The following is a 23238-nucleotide window of genomic DNA, read 5'->3' as shown; positions in this document are numbered from 1 at the left end:
AGGGTGTTGTGTTTCACTCCACGGGAGCTGAGATGTAGCAGGGTGTTGTGTTTCACTCCACTGGGAGCTGAGATGTAGCAGGGTGTTGTGTTTCACTCCACTGGGGGCTGAGATGTAGCAGGGTGTTTGTTGTGTTTCACTCCACTGGGAGCTGAGATGTAGCAGGGTGTTGTTTCACTCCACTGGGAGCTGAGATGTAGCAGGGTGTTGTTTCACTCCACTGGGAGCTGAGATGTAGCAGGGTGTTGTTTCACTCCACGGGAGCTGAGATGTAGCAGGGTGTTGTTTCACTCCACTGGGAGCTGAGATGTAGCAGGGTGTTGTTTCACTCCACTGGGAGCTGAGATGTAGCAGGGTGTTGTTTCACTCCATGGGAGCTGAGATGTAGCAGGGTGTTGTTTCACTCCACTGGGAGCTGAGATGTAGCAGGGTGTTGTTTCACTCCACTGGGAGCTGAGATGTAGCAGGGTGTTGTGTTTCACTCCACGGGAGCTGAGATGTAGCAGGGTGTTGTTTCACTCCACTGGGAGCTGAGATGTAGCAGGGTGTTGTTTCACTCCACTGGGAGCTGAGATGTAGCAGGGTGTTGTGTTTCACTCCACGGGAGCTGAGATGTAGCAGGGTGTTGTGTTTCACTCCACTGGGAGCTGAGATGTAGCAGGGTGTTGTGTTTCACTCCACTGGGAGCTGAGATGTAGCAGGGTGTTGTGTTTCACTCCACTGGGAGCTGAGATGTAGCAGGGTGTTGTGTTTCACTCCACTGGGAGCTGAGATGTAGCAGGGTGTTGTGTTTCACTCCACTGGGAGCTGGGATGTAGCAGGGTGTTTCCCTCCACTGGGAGCTGAGATGTAGCAGGGTGTTGTGTTTCACTCCACTGGGGGCTGAGATGTATCAGGGTGTTGTGTTTCACTCCACGGGAGCTGAGATGTAGCAGGGTGTTGTTTCACTCCACTGGGAGCTGAGATGTAGCAGGGTGATGTTTCTCTCCACTGGGAGCTGAGATGTAGCAGGGTGTTGTGTTTCACTCCACTGGGAGCTGAGATGTAGCAGGGTGTTGTTTCACTCCACTGGGAGCTGAGATGTAGCAGGGTGTTGTGTTTCACTCCACGGGAGCTGAGATGTAGCAGGGTGTTGTGTTTCACTCCACTGGGAGCTGAGATGTAGCAGGGTGTTGTGTTTCACTCCACTGGGGGCTGAGATGTAGCAGGGTGTTTGTTGTGTTTCACTCCACTGGGAGCTGAGATGTAGCAGGGTGTTGTTTCACTCCACTGGGAGCTGAGATGTAGCAGGGTGTTGTTTCACTCCACTGGGAGCTGAGATGTAGCAGGGTGTTGTTTCACTCCACGGGAGCTGAGATGTAGCAGGGTGTTGTTTCACTCCACTGGGAGCTGAGATGTAGCAGGGTGTTGTTTCACTCCACTGGGAGCTGAGATGTAGCAGGGTGTTGTTTCACTCCACGGGAGCTGAGATGTAGCAGGGTGTTGTTTCACTCCACTGGGAGCTGAGATGTAGCAGGGTGTTGTTTCACTCCACTGGGAGCTGAGATGTAGCAGGGTGTTGTGTTTCACTCCACGGGAGCTGAGATGTAGCAGGGTGTTGTGTTTCACTCCACTGGGAGCTGAGATGTAGCAGGGTGTTGTGTTTCACTCCACTGGTAGCTGAGATGTAGCAGGGTGTTGTGTTTCACTCCACTGGTAGCTGAGATGTAGCAGGGTGTTGTGTTTCACTCCACTGGGAGCTGAGATGTAGCAGGGTGTTGTTTCACTCCACTGGGAGCTGAGATGTAGCAGGGTGTTGTTTCACTCCACTGGGAGCTGAGATGTAGCAGGGTGTTGTTTCACTCCACGGGAGCTGAGATGTAGCAGGGTGTTGTTTCACTCCACTGGGAGCTGAGATGTAGCAGGGTGTTGTTTCACTCCACGGGAGCTGAGTTGTAGCAGGGTGTTGTTTCACTCCACTGGGAGCTGAGATGTAGCAGGGTGTTGTTTCACTCCACTGGGAGCTGAGATGTAGCAGGGTGTTGTGTTTCACTCCACTGGGAGCTGAGATGTAGCAGGGTGTTGTGTTTCACTCCACTGGTAGCTGAGATGTAGCAGGGTGTTGTGTTTCACTCCACTGGGAGCTGAGATGTAGCAGGGTGTTGTGTTTCACTCCACTGGGAGCTGAGATGTAGCAGGGTGTTGTGTTTCACTCCACTGGGAGCTGGGATGTAGCAGGGTGTTTCCCTCCACTGGGAGCTGAGATGTAGCAGGGTGTTGTGTTTCACTCCACTGGGGGCTGAGATGTATCAGGGTGTTGTTTCACTCCACTGGGAGCTGAGATGTAAGCAGGGTGTTGTGTTTCACTCCACTGGGAGCTGAGATGTAGCAGGGTGTTGTGTTTCACTCCACTGGGAGCTGAGATGTAGCAGGGTGTTGTTTCACTCCACTGGGAGCTGAGATGTAGCAGGGTGTGTTGTTTCACTCCACTGGGAGCTGAGATGTAGCAGGGTGTTGTTTCACTCCACTGGGAGCTGAGATGTAGCAGGGTGTGTTGTTTCACTCCACTGGGAGCTGAGATGTAGCAGGGTGTTGTGTTTCACTCCACTGGGAGCTGAGATGTAGCAGGGTGTTGTGTTTCACTCCACTGGGAGCTGAGATGTAGCAGGGTGTTGTGTTTCACTCCACTGGGGGCTGAGATGTAGCAGGGTGTTGTGTTTCACTCCACTGGGGGCTGAGATGTAGCAGGGTGTTGTGTTTCACTCCACTGGGGGCTGAGATGTAGCAGGGTGTTTCACTCCACTGGGAGCTGAGATGTAGCAGGGTGTTTCCCTCCACTGGGGGCTGAGATGTAGCAGGGTGTTTCCCTCCACTGGGAGCTGAGATGTAGCAGGGTGTTTCCCTCCACTGGGAGCTGAGATGTATCAGGGTGTTGTGTTTCACTCCACTGGGAGCTGAGATGTAGCAGGGTGTTTCCCTCCACTGGGGGCTGAGATGTAGCAGGGTGTTTCCCTCCACTGGGAGCTGAGATGTATCAGGGTGTTGTGTTTCACTCCACGGGAGCTGAGATGTAGCAGGGTGTTGTGTTTCACTCCACTGGGAGCTGGGATGTAGCAGGGTGTTGTGTTTCACTCCACTGGGAGCTGAGATGTAGCAGGGTGTTGTGTTTCACTCCACTGGGAGCTGAGATGTAGCAGGGTGTTGTGTTTCACTCCACTGGGAGCTGAGATGTAGCAGGGTGTTGTGTTTCACTCCACTGGGGGCTGAGATGTAGCAGGGTGTTGTTTCACTCCACTGGGAGCTGAGATGTAGCAGGGTGTTGTGTTTCACTCCACTGGGAGCTGAGATGTAGCAGGGTGATGTTTCACTCCACTGGGAGCTGAGATGTAGCAGGGTGTTGTTTCACTCCACTGGGAGCTGAGATGTAGCAGGGTGTTGTGTTTCACTCCACGGGAGCTGAGATGTAGCAGGGTGTTGTTTCACTCCACTGGGAGCTGAGATGTAGCAGGGTGTTGTTTCACTCCACTGGGAGCTGAGATGTAGCAGGGTGTTGTGTTTCACTCCACGGGAGCTGAGATGTAGCAGGGTGTTGTGTTTCACTCCACTGGTAGCTGAGATGTAGCAGGGTGTTGTGTTTCACTCCACTGTGAGCTGAGATGTAGCAGGGTGTTGTGTTTCACTCCACTGGGAGCTGAGATGTAGCAGGGTTTTGTGTTTCACTCCACTGGGAGCTGGGATGTAGCAGGGTGTTTCCCTCCACTGGGAGCTGAGATGTAGCAGGGTGTTGTGTTTCACTCCACTGGGGGCTGAGATGTATCAGGGTGTTGTTTCACTCCACTGGGAGCTGAGATGTAAGCAGGGTGTTGTGTTTCACTCCACTGGGAGCTGAGATGTAGCAGGGTGTTGTGTTTCACTCCACTGGGGGCTGAGATGTAGCAGGGTGTTGTGTTTCACTCCACGGGAGCTGAGATGTAGCAGGGTGTTTCCCTCCACTGGGAGCTGAGATGTATCAGGGTGTTGTGTTTCACTCCACTGGGAGCTGAGATGTAGCAGGGTGTTTCCCTCCACTGGGGGCTGAGATGTAGCAGGGTGTTGTGTTTCACTCCACGGGAGCTGAGATGTAGCAGGGTGTTGTGTTTCACTCCACTGGGAGCTGGGATGTAGCAGGGTGTTGTGTTTCACTCCACTGGGAGCTGAGATGTAGCAGGGTGTTGTGTTTCACTCCACTGGGAGCTGAGATGTAGCAGGGTGTTGTGTTTCACTCCACTGGGGGCTGAGATGTAGCAGGGTGTTGTTTCACTCCACTGGGAGCTGAGATGTAGCAGGGTGTTGTGTTTCACTCCACTGGGAGCTGAGATGTAGCAGGGTGATGTTTCACTCCACTGGGAGCTGAGATGTAGCAGGGTGTTGTTTCACTCCACTGGGAGCTGAGATGTAGCAGGGTGTTGTGTTTCACTCCACGGGAGCTGAGATGTAGCAGGGTGTTGTTTCACTCCACTGGGAGCTGAGATGTAGCAGGGTGTTGTGTTTCACTCCACTGGGGGCTGAGATGTAGCAGGGTGTTGTGTTTCACTCCACTGGGAGCTGAGATGTAGCAGGGTGTTGTGTTTCACTCCACTGGGGGCTGAGATGTAGCAGGGTGTTGTGTTTCACTCCACTGGGGGCTGAGATGTAGCAGGGTGTTGTGTTTCACTCCACTGGGGGCTGAGATGTAGCAGGGTGTTTCACTCCACTGGGAGCTGAGATGTAGCAGGGTGTTTCCCTCCACTGGGGGCTGAGATGTAGCAGGGTGTTTCCCTCCACTGGGAGCTGAGATGTAGCAGGGTGTTTCCCTCCACTGGGAGCTGAGATGTATCAGGGTGTTGTGTTTCACTCCACTGGGAGCTGAGATGTAGCAGGGTGTTTCCCTCCACTGGGGCTGAGATGTAGCAGGGTGTTTCCCTCCACTGGGAGCTGAGATGTATCAGGGTGTTGTGTTTCACTCCACGGGAGCTGAGATGTAGCAGGGTGTTGTGTTTCACTCCACTGGGAGCTGGGATGTAGCAGGGTGTTGTGTTTCACTCCACTGGGAGCTGAGATGTAGCAGGGTGTTGTGTTTCACTCCACTGGGAGCTGAGATGTAGCAGGGTGTTGTGTTTCACTCCACTGGGGGCTGAGATGTAGCAGGGTGTTGTTTCACTCCACTGGGAGCTGAGATGTAGCAGGGTGTTGTGTTTCACTCCACTGGGAGCTGAGATGTAGCAGGGTGATGTTTCACTCCACTGGGAGCTGAGATGTAGCAGGGTGTTGTTTCACTCCACTGGGAGCTGAGATGTAGCAGGGTGTTGTGTTTCACTCCACGGGAGCTGAGATGTAGCAGGGTGTTGTTTCACTCCACTGGGAGCTGAGATGTAGCAGGGTGTTGTGTTTCACTCCACTGGGGGCTGAGATGTAGCAGGGTGTTGTGTTTCACTCCACTGGGAGCTGAGATGTAGCAGGGTGTTGTGTTAATCACCATACTGTTACCCTCCACGGGGGAGCTGAGATGTAGCAGGGTGTTGCGTTCCCTCCTCCAACGTACGTAACAACGTCCAAAACCTCCTGAAGTGGTCAGCCAGATCGGAACACAGTCAGACCACAAAACCACTCGTTTAGCAGAAGTCACATCTAAGTGTCAAGTCTAGACACAATCATACGTGGAATGCAGTGGAGGCTGCTGAGGGGAGGATGGCTCATACTAATGGCTGGGATGGAGCAAATGGAATGGCATCAAACACTTGGAAACCATGTATTTGATATCATTCCGCTCCAGCCGTTACCAGGAGCCTGTCCTCCCCAATTAAGGTGCCACCAACCTCCTGTGATGGAATGGCTGGGAGTCCCTGAGGTGAGGTCTGAAAACCACTCGTCTAAAAGACCGAACTGATTCTACGCTTTGCGAATATGTCGGGGCCTGTTGACTTTTCTGTGTTTTTAATAATATTTCCACACAAACCATGTTTCACTTGGAGGATGAAGTAACACTGAAATTGTAAAAATGATGATAAAGCCCTTTTAGTGTAAAAGCTTGTCAATTTAAACACTTGGATTGTTTTTGCATGTTCAGGTGGGATGGAGTTTTTGGCCATCAGCATGACATCACAATCTGATCTGATTATTCTGACCTATGACCAGTCATCTCTTATTTGCATATGTATCCTCCTCCTTTGAAGGACACGCCCACACGATCAGACTCAGCATTCCCCTAGCAAGAGGAGGCTCGGGGGGAAATAAATAATAAAATATATTTGGAGTTATTTTCCAGAAATTAACTGTGATTTATTAAACCTACTGTGATTTTAAATATGAAATTAAAAAGACTGCACAGGGCTTTAATTGTTGAAACGTGTTGAATAATCTTTGTGTTAAATCAGTGTTGAATTGTCTTTTTTAATCCTCTTTTTTTTTTTTTAAAGGTATGTTTTGTTGTTCTCGGTTTAGGATACTCAATTTATTTATTAATTTCGTCCTTCCTTCCTCCATTCAAGGTCCTTGTCCCCTCCAAGCGATTCTGGTCCAAACTGGCTCCTAGTCAGGCCTACTGGAACCGCCAGCAACAGAGACTGGACCTCCAACACAACCCCATCCTCGCCTCCTCCAATAGTAACAACACTAGCGATGATGATGATGATGATGTCAGACCTGTCCCTGATTGGCTCAACGACACAGGGCTGAACCCTGACCCCTGCCAACCGGACTACAGAGTCACCACTCACGTGAAAGACTACAATTCCCTACCTCCTCGTTTTAAAGACTTCCTGCTCTACATGCGCTGTCGGTCGTACCCTCTAGTGGTGGACCAGCCTCACGTCTGCCAAAAGACCCGGAGAGGGGAGCCGCCCTTCCTCCTACTGGCCGTCAAATCCCTCGCTCCTCACTTTGACCGCCGCCAGGCCATCCGCCAGTCGTGGGGTCGAGCCGGCGTCCTCGCCAACCGGACGGTTGTCACGGTGTTCCTGCTCGGCAACACCACGGCCGTGGACCACCACCCAGATCTGTCGGAGATGCTGCGCTATGAGAACACTCACCACCGCGACATCCTGCAGGTATCAAGTGTATACACGTTAATGTCCTCAGGGTGTCAATAATAGACACGTTAATGTCCTTGGGGTGTCAATAATAGACACGTTAATGTCCTCGGGGTGTCAATAATAGACACGTTAATGTCCTCGGGGTGTCAATAATAGACACGTTAATGTCCTCGGGGTGTCAATAATAGACACGTTAATGTCCTCGGGGTGTCAATAATAGACACGTTAATGTCCTCGGGGTGTCAATAATAGACACGTTAATGTCCTCGGGGTGTCAATAATAGACACGTTAATTGTCCTCTGGGTGTCAATAATAGACACGTTAATTGTCCTCTGGGTGTCAATAATAGACACGTTAATTGTCCTCGGGGTGTCAATAATAGACACGTTAATTGTCCTCTGGGTGTCAATAATAGACACGTTAATGTCCTCGGGGTGTCAATAATAGACACGTTAATGTCCAAAAGTTTGGACACACCTACTCATTCCAGGGTTTTTATTTACTTTTCCTATTTTCTACATTGTAGAATAATAGTGACGACATCAAAACTATGAAATAACACATATGGAATCATGTAGTAACCAAAAAAGTGTTTAACATCTCAAAATATATTTGAGATTCTTCAAAGAAGCCACCCTTTGCCTTGATGACAGCTTTGCACACTCTTGGGATTCTCTCAACCAGTTTCATGAGGTAGCCACCTGGAATGCATTTCAATTAACAGGTGTGCTTGATCAAATTTAAATTGTGCCATTTATTTCCCAGGGCAGTGTGACTAAAAAGACAACGGAGGCTTTAGTTTTTCTTCAGCCTTTTTTATTACATATATATACTTTAAAGAGGACTGAGATTGGTTATTTTTAAGAGGACTGAGATTGGTTATTTTTAAGAGGACTGAGATTGGTTATTTTTAAGAGGACTGAGATTGGTTATTTTTAAGAGGACTGAGATTGGTTATTTTTAAGAGGACTGAGATTGGTTATTTTTAAGAGGACTGAGATTGGTTATTTTTAAGAGGACTGAGATTGGTTATTTTTAAGAGGACTGAGATTGGTTATTTTTAAGAGGACTGAGATTGGTTATTTTTAAGAGGACTGAGATTGGTTATTTTTAAGAGGACTGAGATTGGTTATTTTTAAGAGGACTGAGATTGGTTATTTTTAAGAGGACTGAGATTGGTTATTTTTAAGAGGACTGAGATTGGTTATTTTTAAGAGGACTGAGATTGGTTATTTTTAAGAGGACTGAGATTGGTTATTTTTAAGAGGACTGAGATTGGTTATTTTTAAGAGGACTGAGATTGGTTATTTTAAAGAGGACTGGGATTGGTTATTTTAAAGAGGACTGGGATCGGTTATTTTAAAGAGGACTGAGATCGGTTATTTTAAAGAGGACTGGGATTGGTTATTTTAAAGAGGACTGGGATTGGTTATTTTAAAGAGGACTGAGATTGGTTATTTTAAAGAGGACTGAGATTGGTTATTTTTAAGGGGACTTTATGGGAAAACACCCTAAAATGTTGGGAGGGGGTGGGGGTTATAAGCTGACATAGAATTGTTTTAAGTTGGTCAAACCGTGGATCATTTAGCTATTAGTTTTTTTTATTTTAGGACCCCTTTAGGTTCTAAAAAAATATATATTTTAAAAATGATTTGATAACATATTGAATTTGTCCTTTTACTACGAAATCCCATTACACATTCATAAATGCCAGAGAAGACGGTCAAAGAACAAATCATAATGAACACGGTTTTGAAGTGTCAGTCCCATATCAAGGAGCTATAAGACGGCTCAGGAAATGCTAGATGTGTTATCTTTTACATGTTGAACCCCCCCCCCCCCCCCCCCCACACCAAACAGATCTCTACCTGAAACTGGCAGATTTTGATGGGGGTTTATGTTATTATGTTACTTAGATTGACACACCGGTTCATCAATCGACAAGGGGGGTGTTTTTAAATATAATATCGTATTTGTGTGGTGATGTTGTATGGTGTCTTTTGAACTCACTGAGTGGTCCACAATGTTGGTTTTGATCTGTAATACAGTTGGAAGTCAGACGTTTACATACACCTTGGCCAAATACATTTAAACTCAGTTTGTCACAATTCCTGACATTTTAATCCTAGTAAAAATTCCCTGTCTTAGGTCAGTTAGGATCACCACTTTATTTTAAGAATGTGAAATGTCAGAATAATATTAGAGAGAAATTATTTATTTAAACTTTTATTTATTTCATCACATTCCCAGTGGGTCAGAAGTTTACATACATGCAATTAGTTGGTAGCATTGCCTTTTTAATTTGTTTAACTTGGGTCAAATGCTTCGGGGAGCCTTCCACACGCTTCCCACAATAAGTTGGGTGAATGTTGGCCCATTCCTCCTGACAGAGCTGGTGTAACTGAGTCAGGTTTGTAGGGGCGGCAGGGTAGCCTAGTTAGAGCATTGGACTAGTAACCGGAAGGTTGCAAGTTCAAACCCCCGAGCTGACAAGGTACACATCTGTCGTTCTGCCCCTGAACAGGCAGTTAACCCACTGTTCCCCGGTCATTGTAAATAAGAATTTGATCTTAACTGAAAAAGTACGATCTTTGTCCCCATGTGCAGTTGCAAACCGTAGTCTGGCTTTTTTATGGCGGTTTTGGAGCAGTGGCTTCTTCCTTGCTGAGCGGCCTTTCAGGTTATGTCAATATAGGACTCGTTTTACTGTGGATACTTTTGTACCCGTTTCCTCCAGCATCTTCACAAGGTCCTTTGCTGTTGTTCTGGGATTGATTTGCACTTTTCGCACCAAAGTACATTCATCTCTAGGAGACAGAAAGCATCTCCTTCCTGAGAGGTATGACGGCTGCGTGGTCCCATGGTGTTGATACTTGCGTACTATTGTTTGTACAGATGAACGTGGTACCTTCAGGCGTTTGGAAATTGCTCCCAAGGATGAACCAGACTTGTGGAGGTCTACAATTTTTTTTCTGAGGTCTTGGCTGATTTCAGGTACACCTTCCAATTGACTCAAATTGTGTCAATTCGCTTATCAGAAGCTTCTAAAGCCATGACATAATTTTCTGGAATTTTCCGAGCTGTTTAAAGGCACAGTCAACTTAGTGTATGCTTGACCTACTGGAATTGTGATACAGTGAAATAATCTGTCTGTAAACAATTGTTGTAAAAATTACTTGTCATGCACAATGTAATGTCCTAACCGCCAAAACTATATTTTGTTAACAAGAAATTTGAAAAACAAGTTTTAATGACTCCAACCTAAGTGTATGTGAACTTCTGACTTCAACTGTGTGTCTTGTCCAATGTTGCAGTATTGGTGTGACACAGGGATACTCAGACTCTTAGTGTGCTGACATATAAAATGGGATAAACAGTGGAATGAAATGAATGAAATACTCAAATCTATATGTAGTATTTTTTTGTTGTATAATAATAGTTTTAACTCTACCCCCAGTGGGACTACCGGGACTCGTTCTTCAACCTGACCGTCAAGGAGGTGCTCTTCCTGGACTGGATGACCACACGCTGCCCTGGAGCTCAGTTCGTCTTTAAAGGGGACGATGACGTCTTTGTCAATACGTTGAGGATCCTGGCCTTCCTCAAGGGCCTCTCGGGGCCCCGGGCAAGGGACCTGTTTGTAGGGGATGTGATCACCAACGCGGGGCCGAACAGGGATAAAAAGGTCAAGTACTTCATCCCAGAGAGTTTGTTCGTTGGCAAGTACCCGCCATACGCGGGCGGAGGGGGGTATCTGTACTCCGGGGACCTGGCCAGACGGCTGCACGGAGCCTCGCAGCACGTACCTCTCTACCCCATCGACGACGTTTACACAGGGATGTGTCTGAGGAAGCTGGGGCTGGGGCCGGAGAAACACAAAGGCTTCAAGACGTTTGACATTGAGGAGAAGTACAGGAGGAACCCGTGTGCCTATAAGGGTCTGATGCTGGTACACAGCCGGACACCGCAGGAGATGATCCAGATCTGGGCCTGGCTCAATGACCCCAACTTGACCTGTCAGTAACTTCCCAGCCCGTCTCCATTTTGACTTCAGAAACTGGGGACAACGGGTGTCGGTGGCTATTTTGACTTCAGAAACCGGGGACAACAGGTGTCGGTGGCTATTTTGACTTCAGAAACCGGGGACAACAGGTGTCGGTGGCCATTTTGACTTCAGAAACCGGGGACAACAGGTGTCGGTGGCTATTTTGACTTCAGAAACCGGGGACAACAGGTGTCGGTGGCCATTTTGACTTCAGAAACCGGGGACAACAGGTGTCGGTGGCCATTTTTTATTTGAGCTGTCAGTAACCAGGGAAGACAGGTGACTTAAACTGTCGGTAACTGCCTGGACCAGACACCACGACAGGCGGCCATTTTGTTATGCTGGTTGTTATAGTAACTCTGTGAGAGGTCAGTGGCCACTGTTTTGTGACACTTGGTAGGGTTGTTACATTCTAAAGGTCAGACACAATTTTGAGACTTTTTTTAAATTTTTTTTTTTAGGGAAGGATTATTACTCTTGGAGGATCAGTCGAACATTGGCAGCTTTAATGTTGTTATTATCATGTTTGTTGATGCTAGTTAACCGTCTTCAAAGTTGAATCTTGGATGAACATGTCAGGTTTTGAATCCCAAGATAAAGAGGGCGTGACTGTGATGGCGGTACGATGGCAGACCAACGTGTCTCTGAGCTGTCTAAATGGTCGTCATGGCGTTATGATGGTCAACATGTCTGAGCTTTCTAAATGGTCGTCATGGCGTTATGATGGTCAACGTGTCTGAGCTTTCTAAATGGTCGTCATGGTGTTATGATGGTCACCGTGTCTCTGAGCTGTCTAAATGGTCGTCATGGCGTTATGATGGTCAACATGTCTCTGAGCTTTGTAAATGGTCGTCATGGCGTTATGATGGTCAACGTATCTCTGAGCTGTCTAAATGGTCGTCATGGCGTTATGATGGTCAACGTGTCTGAGCCTTCTAAATGGTCGTCATGGCGTTATGATGGTCAACGTGTCTGAGCTTTCTAAATGGTTGTCATGGCGTTATGATGGTCAACGTGTCTCTGAGCTGTCTAAATGGTCGTCATGGCGTTATGATGGTCAACATGTCTGAGCTTTCTAAATGGTCGTCATGGCGTTATGATGGTCAACGTGTCTGAGCTTTCTAAATGGTCGTCATGGTGTTATGATGGTCAACGTGTCTCTGAGCTTTCTAAATGGTCGTCATGGCGTTATGATGGTCAACGTGTCTCTGAGCTTTCTAAATGGTCGTCATGGCATTATGATGGTCAACGTGTCTGAGCTTTCTAAATGGTCGTCATGGCGTTATGATGGTCAACGTGTCTCTGAGCTGTCTAAATGGTCGTCATGGTGTAATGATGGTCAACATGTCTGAGCTTTCTAAATGGTCGTCATGGCGTTATGATGGTCAACGTGTCTGAGCTTTCAAAATGGTCGTCATGGCGTTATGATGGTCAACATGTCTCTGAGCTTTCTAAATGGTCGTCATGGCGTTATGATGGTCACCGTGTCTCTGAGCTTTCTAAATGGTCGTCATGGCGTTATGATGGTCAAGTCTGATGGATCTTTCATGTTTCCCCGCTGTGTGTCTGACGTCACAAAGAGTCTGTACCATGTTGTATTATGAGGAGTTGGAGACAGAGGAGTCTGATCCCAGATCTGTTTTGGTCTGAAAATGACCGTAAGAGTTGGCACAAGACTGATCTGGAACCAGGCTAATGGATGAGTGCTCAGCTGGTCTGGGCCGTGCTAGATAAAGAGTCCCTGATGGAGAATGTAACTTGGGAAAATAAATCTAATAAAAAAAGATCACATGTTCAACTTTAAAAACAGACACGTTTCCCAGTCTGAAGAGATCTGACTGATGGACCTTAATGATAACGCTTTATCACTGTGTGTCTGGCTGCACAAAGAGCTTTCAGACACGTTTCCCAGTCTGAAGAGATCTGACTGATGGACCTTAATGATAACTCTTTAACACTGTGTGTCTGGCTGCACAAAGAGCTTTCAGACACGTTTCCCAGTCTGAAGAGATCTGACTGATGGACCTTAATGATAACTCTTTAACACTGTGTCTGACTGCACAAAGAGCTTTCAGACACGTTTCCCAGTCTGAAGAGATCTGACTGATGGACCTTAATGATAACTCTTTAACACTGTGTGTCTGACTGCACAAAGAGCTTTCAGACACGTTTCCCAGTCTGAAGAGATCTGACTGATGGACCTTAATGATAACTCTTTAACACTGTGTGTCTGGCTGCACAAAGAGCTTTCAGACACGTTTCCCAGTCTGAAGAGATCTGACTGATGGACCTTAATGATAACGCTTTATCACTGTGTGTCTGACTGCACAAAGAGCTTTCAGACACGTTTCCCAGTCTGAAGAGATCTGACTGATGGACCTTAATGATAACGCTTTAACACTGTGTCTGACTGCACAAAGAGCTTTCAGACACGTTTCCCAGTCTGAAGAGATCTGACTGATGGACCTTAATGATAACGCTTTAACACTGTGTGTCTGACTGCACAAAGAGCTTTCAGACACGTTTCCCAGTCTGAAGAGATCTGACTGATGGACCTTAATGATAACTCTTTATCACTGTGTGTCTGACTGCACAAAGAGCTTTCAGACACGTTTCCCAGTCTGAAGAGATCTGACTGATGGACCTTAATGATAACTCTTTATCACTGTGTGTCTGACTGCACAAAGAGCTTTCAAAATGCTGTAAAACAGTGACTCTAGTAAGTGCCAAGTACTGTAACAGGGTTGACTGTAACAGGGTTGACTGTAACAGGGTTGAAGAGTTCATGTTAAATCAGCCATAAATCTCTTTGTGCCGGGGGGGGGGGGGGGGGTAATGGAAGCTTGTTGTGTGCAACAGGGAGGGGCAATCGAAGGCAAGCTTCTTTTTTTAAATATATATATTTCTGGGTAACATGTATCGTGTTCTGCTCAACCCGCCTCAGGTTTCCACCACAAAACATCAGAAAATGCACAAAAAGAGCAGAACCAGCTCACCTGCTTTACACTGATTTGACTGTTCGATGTTCAATGTTGCTTTTGGAAAAAAAATAACATTTAAGAAGGAATAGTTTCACCTTATTTAAACGAGGGTTCAGTTCATGTAACAGGGTTCACCTTAAAATCAGGGACAGGTTGTTGTTGTTTTTTTTACCTTTAAAATAATTCACTAACCACATTAAATGAATTAATCTCTAGAAAATAACCAGGTCTTTACAATGTTGGTGAAAACCTCTGGGGTTGAAGTGTCCGTCAACAGTTGCTACATCCAGTTTGGATTCTTGAAGAATGTAACTGATAAATACCTCATGAGCTCAACTGTCACCACATCAGTCCTTCCATCCATAGCCCTGTCTGGTTCTTCAGCCCAGTCCCTCAGCTTTTTACCAAAACAGGGGCGGGGAGTTCATTTATAGTTTTTTTTTTTTACTGCTGATTGCAGCTTTAAGTGGGTTCAAATCTAGCCAAAATACTGACTTTATGTCACTGTAGCAAGTCTTTTCATATTAAAAGTCAGATTATGTGGTCTATATTAAAGGGCCTGTTAAAATACAGTATTGGTGCACAGTTGTAACTTAAATATCGAAGGGAAGCAGAAGAAACGTTTGTGGAACAGCTCTGTTCAGCGTTGCTTCAGGGCCTCCTTGTGAGCCTGACATCTTCATTAACAAAGATACCGTCAAGCTGAAATGGCTGTTTATAGCATATTTTCACAAAGACAACTATCATTTTCATATCGAACCCCCCCCCCCCCCCCCCCCCCCCCCACAAACTATAACAAAGATAAAGCTCGAACCGTAACCAAGGCGATTGGCTAGTGGGTCATTCATGTTCTGCAATGGTGTTCACTGCCCGTTTGCGAGCAGATCAGAGAAATACTGTTTTATTTATCCACAATCATTACTGTTCTTGTCAGATGGTAAAAAAAAACATGTCAAAGGTCAAATCCAGAATGTTCTATTCCACCGCTGCCTTAACGGTTTATAGGAAGACGGGTGGAAGACGCTGTAAGATTTACTTCGGTTTATGTCAGAGAATTTCCATTGAAATGAATGTTGATGTAACTAACATTTTGATCTCCTCGCAGTGATCTGCATCTAGGACGATCTAGTCGAAAGAGCTGTATGTTTTATAAGGTGTTTATTTATCAACTAATGTGTTCATCAACTGTCTGCACAACTTCTTATTGGGTGACAGTTATAGTACATTTTTGTTTTTTGTGTATTTTACTGTTGAAAGAAATGGATGTTGAATAAGTTACGTATATATACACTGTGCCCAGGTCAGGAATGACTCGCGTCAATTAATATATCTATATGATGTACGTAGAGGGGCGTTGTGACAGGAAGACAGGCTGTACGTAGAGGGGCGTTGTGACAGGAAGACAGGCTGTACGTAGAGGGGCGTTGTGACAGGAAGACAGGCTGTACGTAGAGGGGCGTTGTGACAGGAAGACAGGCTGTACGTAGAGGGGCGTTGTGACAGGAAGACAGGCTGTACGTTGAGGGGCGTTGTGACAGGAAGACGGGCTGTACGTAGAGGGGCGTTGTGACAGGAAGACAGGCTGTACGTAGAGGGGCGTTGTGACAGGAAGACAGGCTGTACGTTGAGGGGCGTCGTGACAGGAAGACAGGCTGTACGTAGAGGGGCGTCGTGACAGGAAGACAGGCTGTACGTAGAGGGGCGTTGTGACGGGAAGACAGGCTGTACGTAGAGGGGCGTTGTGACAGGAAGACAGGTTGTACGTAGAGGGGCGTTAAGACAGGCTGTACGTAGAGGGGCGTTGTGACAGGAAGACGGGCTGTACGTAGAGGGGCGTTGTGACAGGAAGACGGGCTGTACGTAAAGGGGCGTTGTGACAGGAAGACGGGCTGTACGTAGAGGGGCGTTGTGACAGGAAGACGGGCTGTACGTAGAGGGGCGTTGTGACAGGAAGACGGGCTGTACGTAGAGGGGCGTCGTGACAGGAAGACAGGCTGTACGTAGAGGGGCGTTGTGACGGGAAGACAGGCTGTACGTAGAGGGGCGTTGTGACAGGAAGACAGGTTGTACGTAGAGGGGCGTTAAGACAGGCTGTACGTAGAGGGGCGTTGTGACAGGAAGACGGGCTGTACGTAGAGGGGCGTTGTGACAGGAAGACGGGCTGTACGTAGAGGGGCGTTGTGACAGGAAGACGGGCTGTACGTAGAGGGGCGTTGTGACAGGAAGACGGGCTGTACGTAGAGGGGCGTTGTGACAGGAAGACGGGCTGTACGTAGAGGGGCGTTGTGACAGGAAGACGGGCTGTACGTAGAGGGGCGTTGTGACAGGAAGACGGGCTGTACGTAGAGGGGCGTTGTGACAGGAAGACGGGCTGTACGTAGAGGGGCGTTGTGACAGGAAGACGGGCTGTACGTAGAGGGGCGTTGTGACAGGAAGACGGGTTGTACGTAGAGGGGCGTTGTGACAGGAAGACGGGCTGTACGTAGAGGGGCGTTGTGACAGGAAGACGGGCTGTACGTAGAGGGGCGTTGTGACGGGAAGACGGGCTGTACGTAGAGGGGCGTTGTGACGGGAAGACGGGCTGTACGTAGAGGGGCGTTGTGACGGGAAGACGGGCTGTACGTAGAGGGGCGTTGTGACGGGAAGACGGGCTGTACGTAGAGGGGCGTTGTGACGGGAAGACGGGCTGTACGTAGAGGGGCGTTGTGACGGGAAGACGGGTTGTACGTAGAGGGGCGTTGTGACGGGAAGACGGGTTGTACGTAGAGGGGCGTTGTGACGGGAAGACGGGCTGTACGTAGAGGGGCGTTGTGACGGGAAGACGGGCTGTACGTAGAGGGGCGTTGTGACGGGAAGACAGGCTGTACGTAGAGGGGCGTTGTGACGGGAAGACAGGTTGTACGTAGAGGGGCGTTGTGACGGGAAGACAGGCTGTACGTAGAGGGGCGTTGTGACGGGAAGACAGGTTGTACGTAGAGGGGCGTTGTGACGGGAAGACAGGCTGTACGTAGAGGGGCGTTGTGACGGGAAGACAGGCTGTACGTAGAGGGGCGTTGTGACGGGAAGACGGGCTGTACGTAGAGGGGCGTTGTGACAGGATGACGGGCTGTACGTAGAGGGGCGTTAAGACAGGCTGTACGTAGAGGGGCGTTGTGACAGGAAGACGGGCTGTACGTAGAGGGGCGTTGTGACAGGAAGACGGGCTGTACGTAGAGGGGCGTTGTGACAGGAAGACGGGCTGTACGTAGAGGGGCGTCGTGACAGGAAGACAGGCTGTACGTAGAGGGGCGTTGTGACGGGAAGACAGGCTGTACGTAGAGGGGCGTTGTGACAGGAAGACAGGTTGTACGTAGAGGGGCGTTAAGACAGGCTGTACGTAGAGGGGCGTTGTGACAGGAAGACGGGCTGTACGTAGAGGGGCGTTGTGACAGGAAGACGGGCTGTACGTAGAGGGGCGTTGTGACAGGAAGACGGGCTGTACGTAGAGGGGCGTTGTGACAGGAAGACGGGCTGTACGTAGAGGGGCGTTGTGACAGGAAGACGGGCTGTACGTAGAGGGGCGTTGTGACAGGAAGACGGGCTGTACGTAGAGGGGCGTTGTGACAGGAAGACGGGCTGTACGTAGAGGGGCGTTGTGACAGGAAGACGGGCTGTACGTAGAGGGGCGTTGTGACAGGAAGACGGGCTGTACGTAGAGGGGCGTTGTGACAGGAAGACGGGTTGTACGTAGAGGGGCGTTGTGACAGGAAGACGGGCTGTACGTAGAGGGGCGTTGTGACAGGAAGACGGGCTGTACGTAGAGGGGCGTTGTGACGGGAAGACGGGCTGTACGTAGAGGGGCGTTGTGACGGGAAGACGGGCTGTACGTAGAGGGGCGTTGTGACGGGAAGACGGGCTGTACGTAGAGGGGCGTTGTGACGGGAAGACGGGCTGTACGTAGAGGGGCGTTGTGACGGGAAGACGGGCTGTACGTAGAGGGGCGTTGTGACGGGAAGACGGGTTGTACGTAGAGGGGCGTTGTGACGGGAAGACAGGTTGTACGTAGAGGGGCGTTGTGACGGGAAGACAGGCTGTACGTAGAGGGGCGTTGTGACGGGAAGACAGGCTGTACGTAGAGGGGCGTTGTGACGGGAAGACAGGCTGTACGTAGAGGGGCGTTGTGACGGGAAGACAGGTTGTACGTAGAGGGGCGTTGTGACGGGAAGACAGGCTGTACGTAGAGGGGCGTTGTGACGGGAAGACAGGTTGTACGTAGAGGGGCGTTGTGACGGGAAGACAGGCTGTACGTAGAGGGGCGTTGTGACGGGAAGACAGGCTGTACGTAGAGGGGCGTTGTGACGGGAAGACGGGCTGTACGTAGAGGGGCGTTGTGACAGGATGACGGGCTGTACGTAGAGGGGCGTCGTGACAGGAAGACGGGCTGTACGTAGAGGGGCGTCGTGACAGGAAGACGGGCTGTACGTAGAGGGGCGTTGTGACAGGAAGACGGGCTGTACGTAGAGGGGCGTTGTGACAGGAAGACGGGCTGTACGTAGAGGGGCGTTGTGACAGGAAGACGGGCTGTACGTAGAGGGGTGTTGTGACAGGAAGACAGGCTGTACGTAGAGGGGCGTTGTGACAGGAAGACAGGCTGTACGTAGAGGGGCAGGAAAACGGGTCATTGGCTCTGTCTTAATAATAATATTTGTAACATGCAAATACACATGAGCCTCATTCAGTCTGCAGTAAAAAACGTTATGGAGGGTTGCAGACATACATATCATGAATAGAGCTTTGTGATTCCTCATCCTGCAGGTCAGAGAGGCATGTTAGTTCTACAAAAAAAAAATATCTGAACATTCCACAACAGTGTGCTCTGCTGAACGCAGCCCTGTTGTTTACAATTAATCTGCCACATTGATAATGATCCATTCCCCCTGGGGGGTGGGGGGCGCGCTCAACAAGACACAATGTTTGGGAACGTTCAGATAGAAATATGCTCTGTAGAACAAACATGCCTCTCTGTCCTGTAGAATAAGGAATCATGTTGGCTCTATTTCTGGTGTTTCTATCTGCAACGTTTTGGCTGCTGAACGTGGCCCTGGGGTTCTATTGTAGTAACCAGGAAGTGGGCAGGAAACAGTGAGTGCAGGGCCTCTGCTTCAAAGAGGGCGGAAGTCAGTCTCCAAAGACCTCTCTGTTAGACTGTCTAATGTGTACAATAAAAGAGTTGGTGGTGTTTTATTGTAAACAGTGAATCTGATCAACTGTTTTATGTTCACAGTTTGCAGCAAAACAAATCTTAACCCCGATTTCATTGCAACCCCGTAGAGACACGCCTCCATAATTCTGCTGGAACCAATGAAATGACTCCCCTGTTTGCCTGGGTCAGTGTACAGGGCCGTATTCCTCTAGTCCCCCTGAAGACAGACATCCTGTTGAATTCTTCCTTCAGTCCTTTCTTGGTGATTTATATCTGGTCTGTCGTGTGGTTGTTTTCTCTCCATCACATCTCTGTCAACAGACCCTGTCAAATCAGAACTAGAAGGAAGGAAGGAAGGAAGGAAGGAAGGAAGGAAGGAAGGAAGGAAGGAAGGAAGGAAGGAAGGAAGGAAGGAAGGAAGGAAGGAAGGAAGGAAGGAAGGAAGGGTTTTGAGGCATTTGTAGAAAATATAACTGGGCTGAAGACCTGGTACAGCCTAATGGTGCTGAGTGTTCTCTGAACTGTACTGGTCCAATAACAATTTTTGGAACGTAAACCTAAATTGTTCAAATCTAATTTTCAATGGTGTACCCTAAGAAGTGTAAGCTAAGAAGCTCACAAATGAGTTTTTCCTAGGAAATTTTGGGGCGTGATACTAGTTATCCCAGCCATAAAGTCGTTAACCCTGTCCATTTCTTCAATTCATCTTCTTAAAATGTTATTTTAAACCTTCACCACACTGCTACTCTTATGCCTAACCGTAACCACACTGCTAACCTTATGCCTAACCTTAAATGAACACCAAAAATAAAAATGTTGTTTTGATGTATTTTTACGATCTAGACAAATGACTTTGTGACTCCGTTAAAAATCTCCTAGGAAAGACAAATATGCAAGCAGCTCTCACGTCCTGTGAGGTCATCTGAATTCCTGTTTCCCCGGCGTTCATTGGGACTTACTGTAGCTCTCAGCACCAGTCAAACCAAAAACAGTGACAGGATGTCGTCCACGCATGTCCTGTCAGGTGGTTAGAGTAGGGTGGAGAATGTTTACATGTGTAAATGTATACATCATGTATATTATTTATAATCCTGATTTTTAAGTCTGCTATGCCCGGTATGATTCGAGCTACTGCATTAGGCTTTCAGTATATCACATTGTTATTTATCTGACTGAGGCTGAAATTCAGGCACTTGGTGACTTCCTGTTAATATCTCTTCTGTTATGTCTAATATCGCCTCTGTTTCTCGTCTCGCGTCTCTATTTGGTCACTTGTCCGTTTTTCCAAGGCCTTGATGAAAATAAAAGAGAGCCGCACACTCTAGGAGCTCAGATGCAAAAATGTAATACCAGCCAAGCTGTCTTAATCAGGGTGATGAAAGATGAACATTAATTCATTCTCCTCATTTCTGTTTGAATGTAAAATATTCCTCTATTGCGACACAACTGAACAAAAAATATAAACGCAACATGTAAACACAAAAATACGTTAGGCGGCTTATGGTAGAGATATTAACATTCAATTCTCGGGCAACAGCTGTGGTGGACGTTCCTGCAGTCACCATGCCAATTGCACGCTCCCTCATAACTTGAGACATCTGTGGCGTTGTGTTGTGTGACAAAACCGCACATTTTAGAGTAGCCTTTTTATTGTCCCCAGCACAAGGTGCACATGTGTAATGATCATGCTGATTAATCAGCTTCTTGATATGCCACACCTGCCAGCTGGATGGATTACCTTGGCAAAGGACAAATGCTCACTAACAGGGATGTAAACGAATTTGTGCACAAAATGAGAGAAATAAGCTTTTTGTGCGTATGGCAAATTTCAGGGATCTTTAATTTCAGCTCATGAAACATGGCACCAATACTTTACATGTTGCATTTATATTTTTGTTCAGTATACATATTGGTACACTCTACATATCTAGAGTCTATTTCCATGGTCCAAACCCTGGATTCCCTTGGTTATGAAACATCACAAAATCATCAATCCCATTATTGTTGATGTCCTCTCTCCTGACCATAACATTCCTGTAATCTGTTGGAATTGTGTATGACTTTAGTGTTGCAAAATTCCAGTAACTTTTTTTCCCAAATTCCCATATTCTCTAGAAATCCAGGTTGGAGGGAACAAGGAAGAAATCTAGCATCTTCCAACCAGGATTCCTGGAAAACCCGGGAATATGGGGAAAGTTCCCCGAAATGTTTATTTTTATTATAAAACATGTTTTGCAACACGACAAGACTTGATTTGGACGCATTCTGCACAGTGGATATATCTATATATTTATATACCAACACATGCCTTTGGTTTCTCGTTACCCATTTAAGTCTGTTTCAGTTGATTTGTTTTTCACCTGTGGTTTCTGAGCCGTGCCATGTGTGGTTCTTTTTGCTATGACTAGATTATTATTATTTCCAATAAAGAATATTTTGCTGTTTTTGTAGATGGTGTTGGATAATGGTGTTATGGAGGAAATGCCCTGTTTTTAGAAGATTTGTACAAACTTATAATAGCCCAGATGTTCTGTTTGTATCTTTTTAAACTACTGTAGCTGGTGGTAAAGCTTCTAGTTATTTTAATTCTATATTCAACCACTGAACAAGATAAGCAGCAGCTGAGTGATGTTTGTAAACTACTTTCAGGCTGGTAAAGCTACTTCTAGTTATTTTAATTCTATATTCAACCACTGAAGAAGATAAGCTGAGTGATGTTTGTAAACTACTTTCAGGCTGGTAAAGCTACTTCTAGTTATTTTAATTCTATATTCAACCACTGAAGAAGATAAGCAGCAGCTGAGCGATGTTTGTAAACTACTTTCAGGCTGGTAAAGCTTCTAGTTATTTTAATTCTATATTCAACCACTGAAGAAGATAAGCAGCAGCTGAGCGATGTTTGTAAACTACTTTCAGGCTGGTAAAGCTTCTAGTTATTTTAATTCTATATTCAACCACTGAAGAAGATAAGCAGCAGCTGAGCGATGTTTGTAAACTACTTTCAGACTGGTAGCAAGGCCCACACATTGAGATGACCCGAGGTAGAACAAAAATCAACTACGTTTCTCACATCTCTCATTTATTGGTTATGTAAAAATATTTTGAGGTCCAGTGGTTGTTGGTAGATCTGGTCTTTAGTGACCTCTGTAGGAAAGATGTGGTAGTGTATTTAGAGACCTCTGTAGGAAAGACGTGGTAATGTATTTAGTGTGACTTGGAAAGATGTGGTTGTGTAGCCTTACTGTCCTCAGCACAAGGCGCACCTGTGTAATGATCATGCTGTTTTAATCAGCTTCGTGATATGCAGCACCTGTCGGGTGGATAGTGAGCATTTCTCTTTTGGCCAGATAATCTAACAGGGATGTGCACAAAATGTGAGGAATAAGCTTTGGAATCTTTTTTTTCCAGCTCAAGAAACATGGGACCAACACTTTACATGTTGTGTTTTATATTAAACAACTTATAATAAAACGAAATAAATAAACAAAAGAAATTGGAAACTGTTTCCACTGGACAGTTCTCACCACCAGGGGGCAGAAGTGATGTGGATGTTAATTCACGTCAAGACTACAGAGGAACATCTGAGAAATCCTTTGGTTGTTCCCAAAACAGGTGGCAAGTTGATATGTCCCTAACATCCACATCAATACCATCTCACCCTGTTCCATCTAGATGATATGTCCCTAACATCAATACCATCTCACCCTGTTCCATCTAGATGATATGTCCCTAACATCCACATCAATACCATCTCACCCTGTTCCATCTAGATGATATGTCCCTAACATCCACATCAATACCATCTCACCCTGTTCCATCTAGATGATATGTCCCTAACATCCACATCAATACCATCTCACCCTGTTCCATCTAGATGATATGTCCCTAACATCAATACCATCTCACCCTGTTCCATCTAGATGATATGTCCCTAACATCAATACCATCTCACCCTGTTCCATCTAGATGATATGTCCCTGACATCCACATCAATACCATCT

At 47.0% G+C, this 23238-nt stretch overlaps 1 protein-coding gene across 6 annotated transcripts in view; it reads left to right on the top strand.

The window, feature by feature from the left end:
• LOC110508309 (N-acetyllactosaminide beta-1,3-N-acetylglucosaminyltransferase 2) overlaps positions 1 to 21684 on the top strand; it is a 51666-nt gene extending 29982 nt beyond the window's left edge. The window contains exons 4-7 of one of the 6 annotated variants that reach the window (XM_036988035.1): positions 6486 to 7043; positions 10487 to 11222; positions 11305 to 16495; positions 17188 to 21684. In XM_036988035.1, coding sequence (XP_036843930.1) covers positions 6486 to 7043; positions 10487 to 11053 — 1125 coding nt within the window. In that variant the 3' untranslated portion in view covers positions 11054 to 11222; positions 11305 to 16495; positions 17188 to 21684. Of the gene's footprint in view, positions 1 to 6485; positions 7044 to 10486; positions 16776 to 17187 lie in introns of all 6 variants that reach the window. The other 5 variants (XM_036988030.1, XM_036988027.1, XM_036988037.1 and 2 more) reach the window with 5 other exon arrangements.
• Positions 21685 to 23238: the final 1554 nt, after the last annotated feature.

Source organism: Oncorhynchus mykiss, chromosome 1, assembly GCF_013265735.2.
Source record: "Oncorhynchus mykiss isolate Arlee chromosome 1, USDA_OmykA_1.1, whole genome shotgun sequence".
NCBI lineage: Eukaryota > Metazoa > Chordata > Actinopteri > Salmoniformes > Salmonidae > Oncorhynchus > Oncorhynchus mykiss.
Note: the sequence above shows the minus strand (reverse complement) of the source record. Positions and strands in the feature narration are given on the sequence as shown.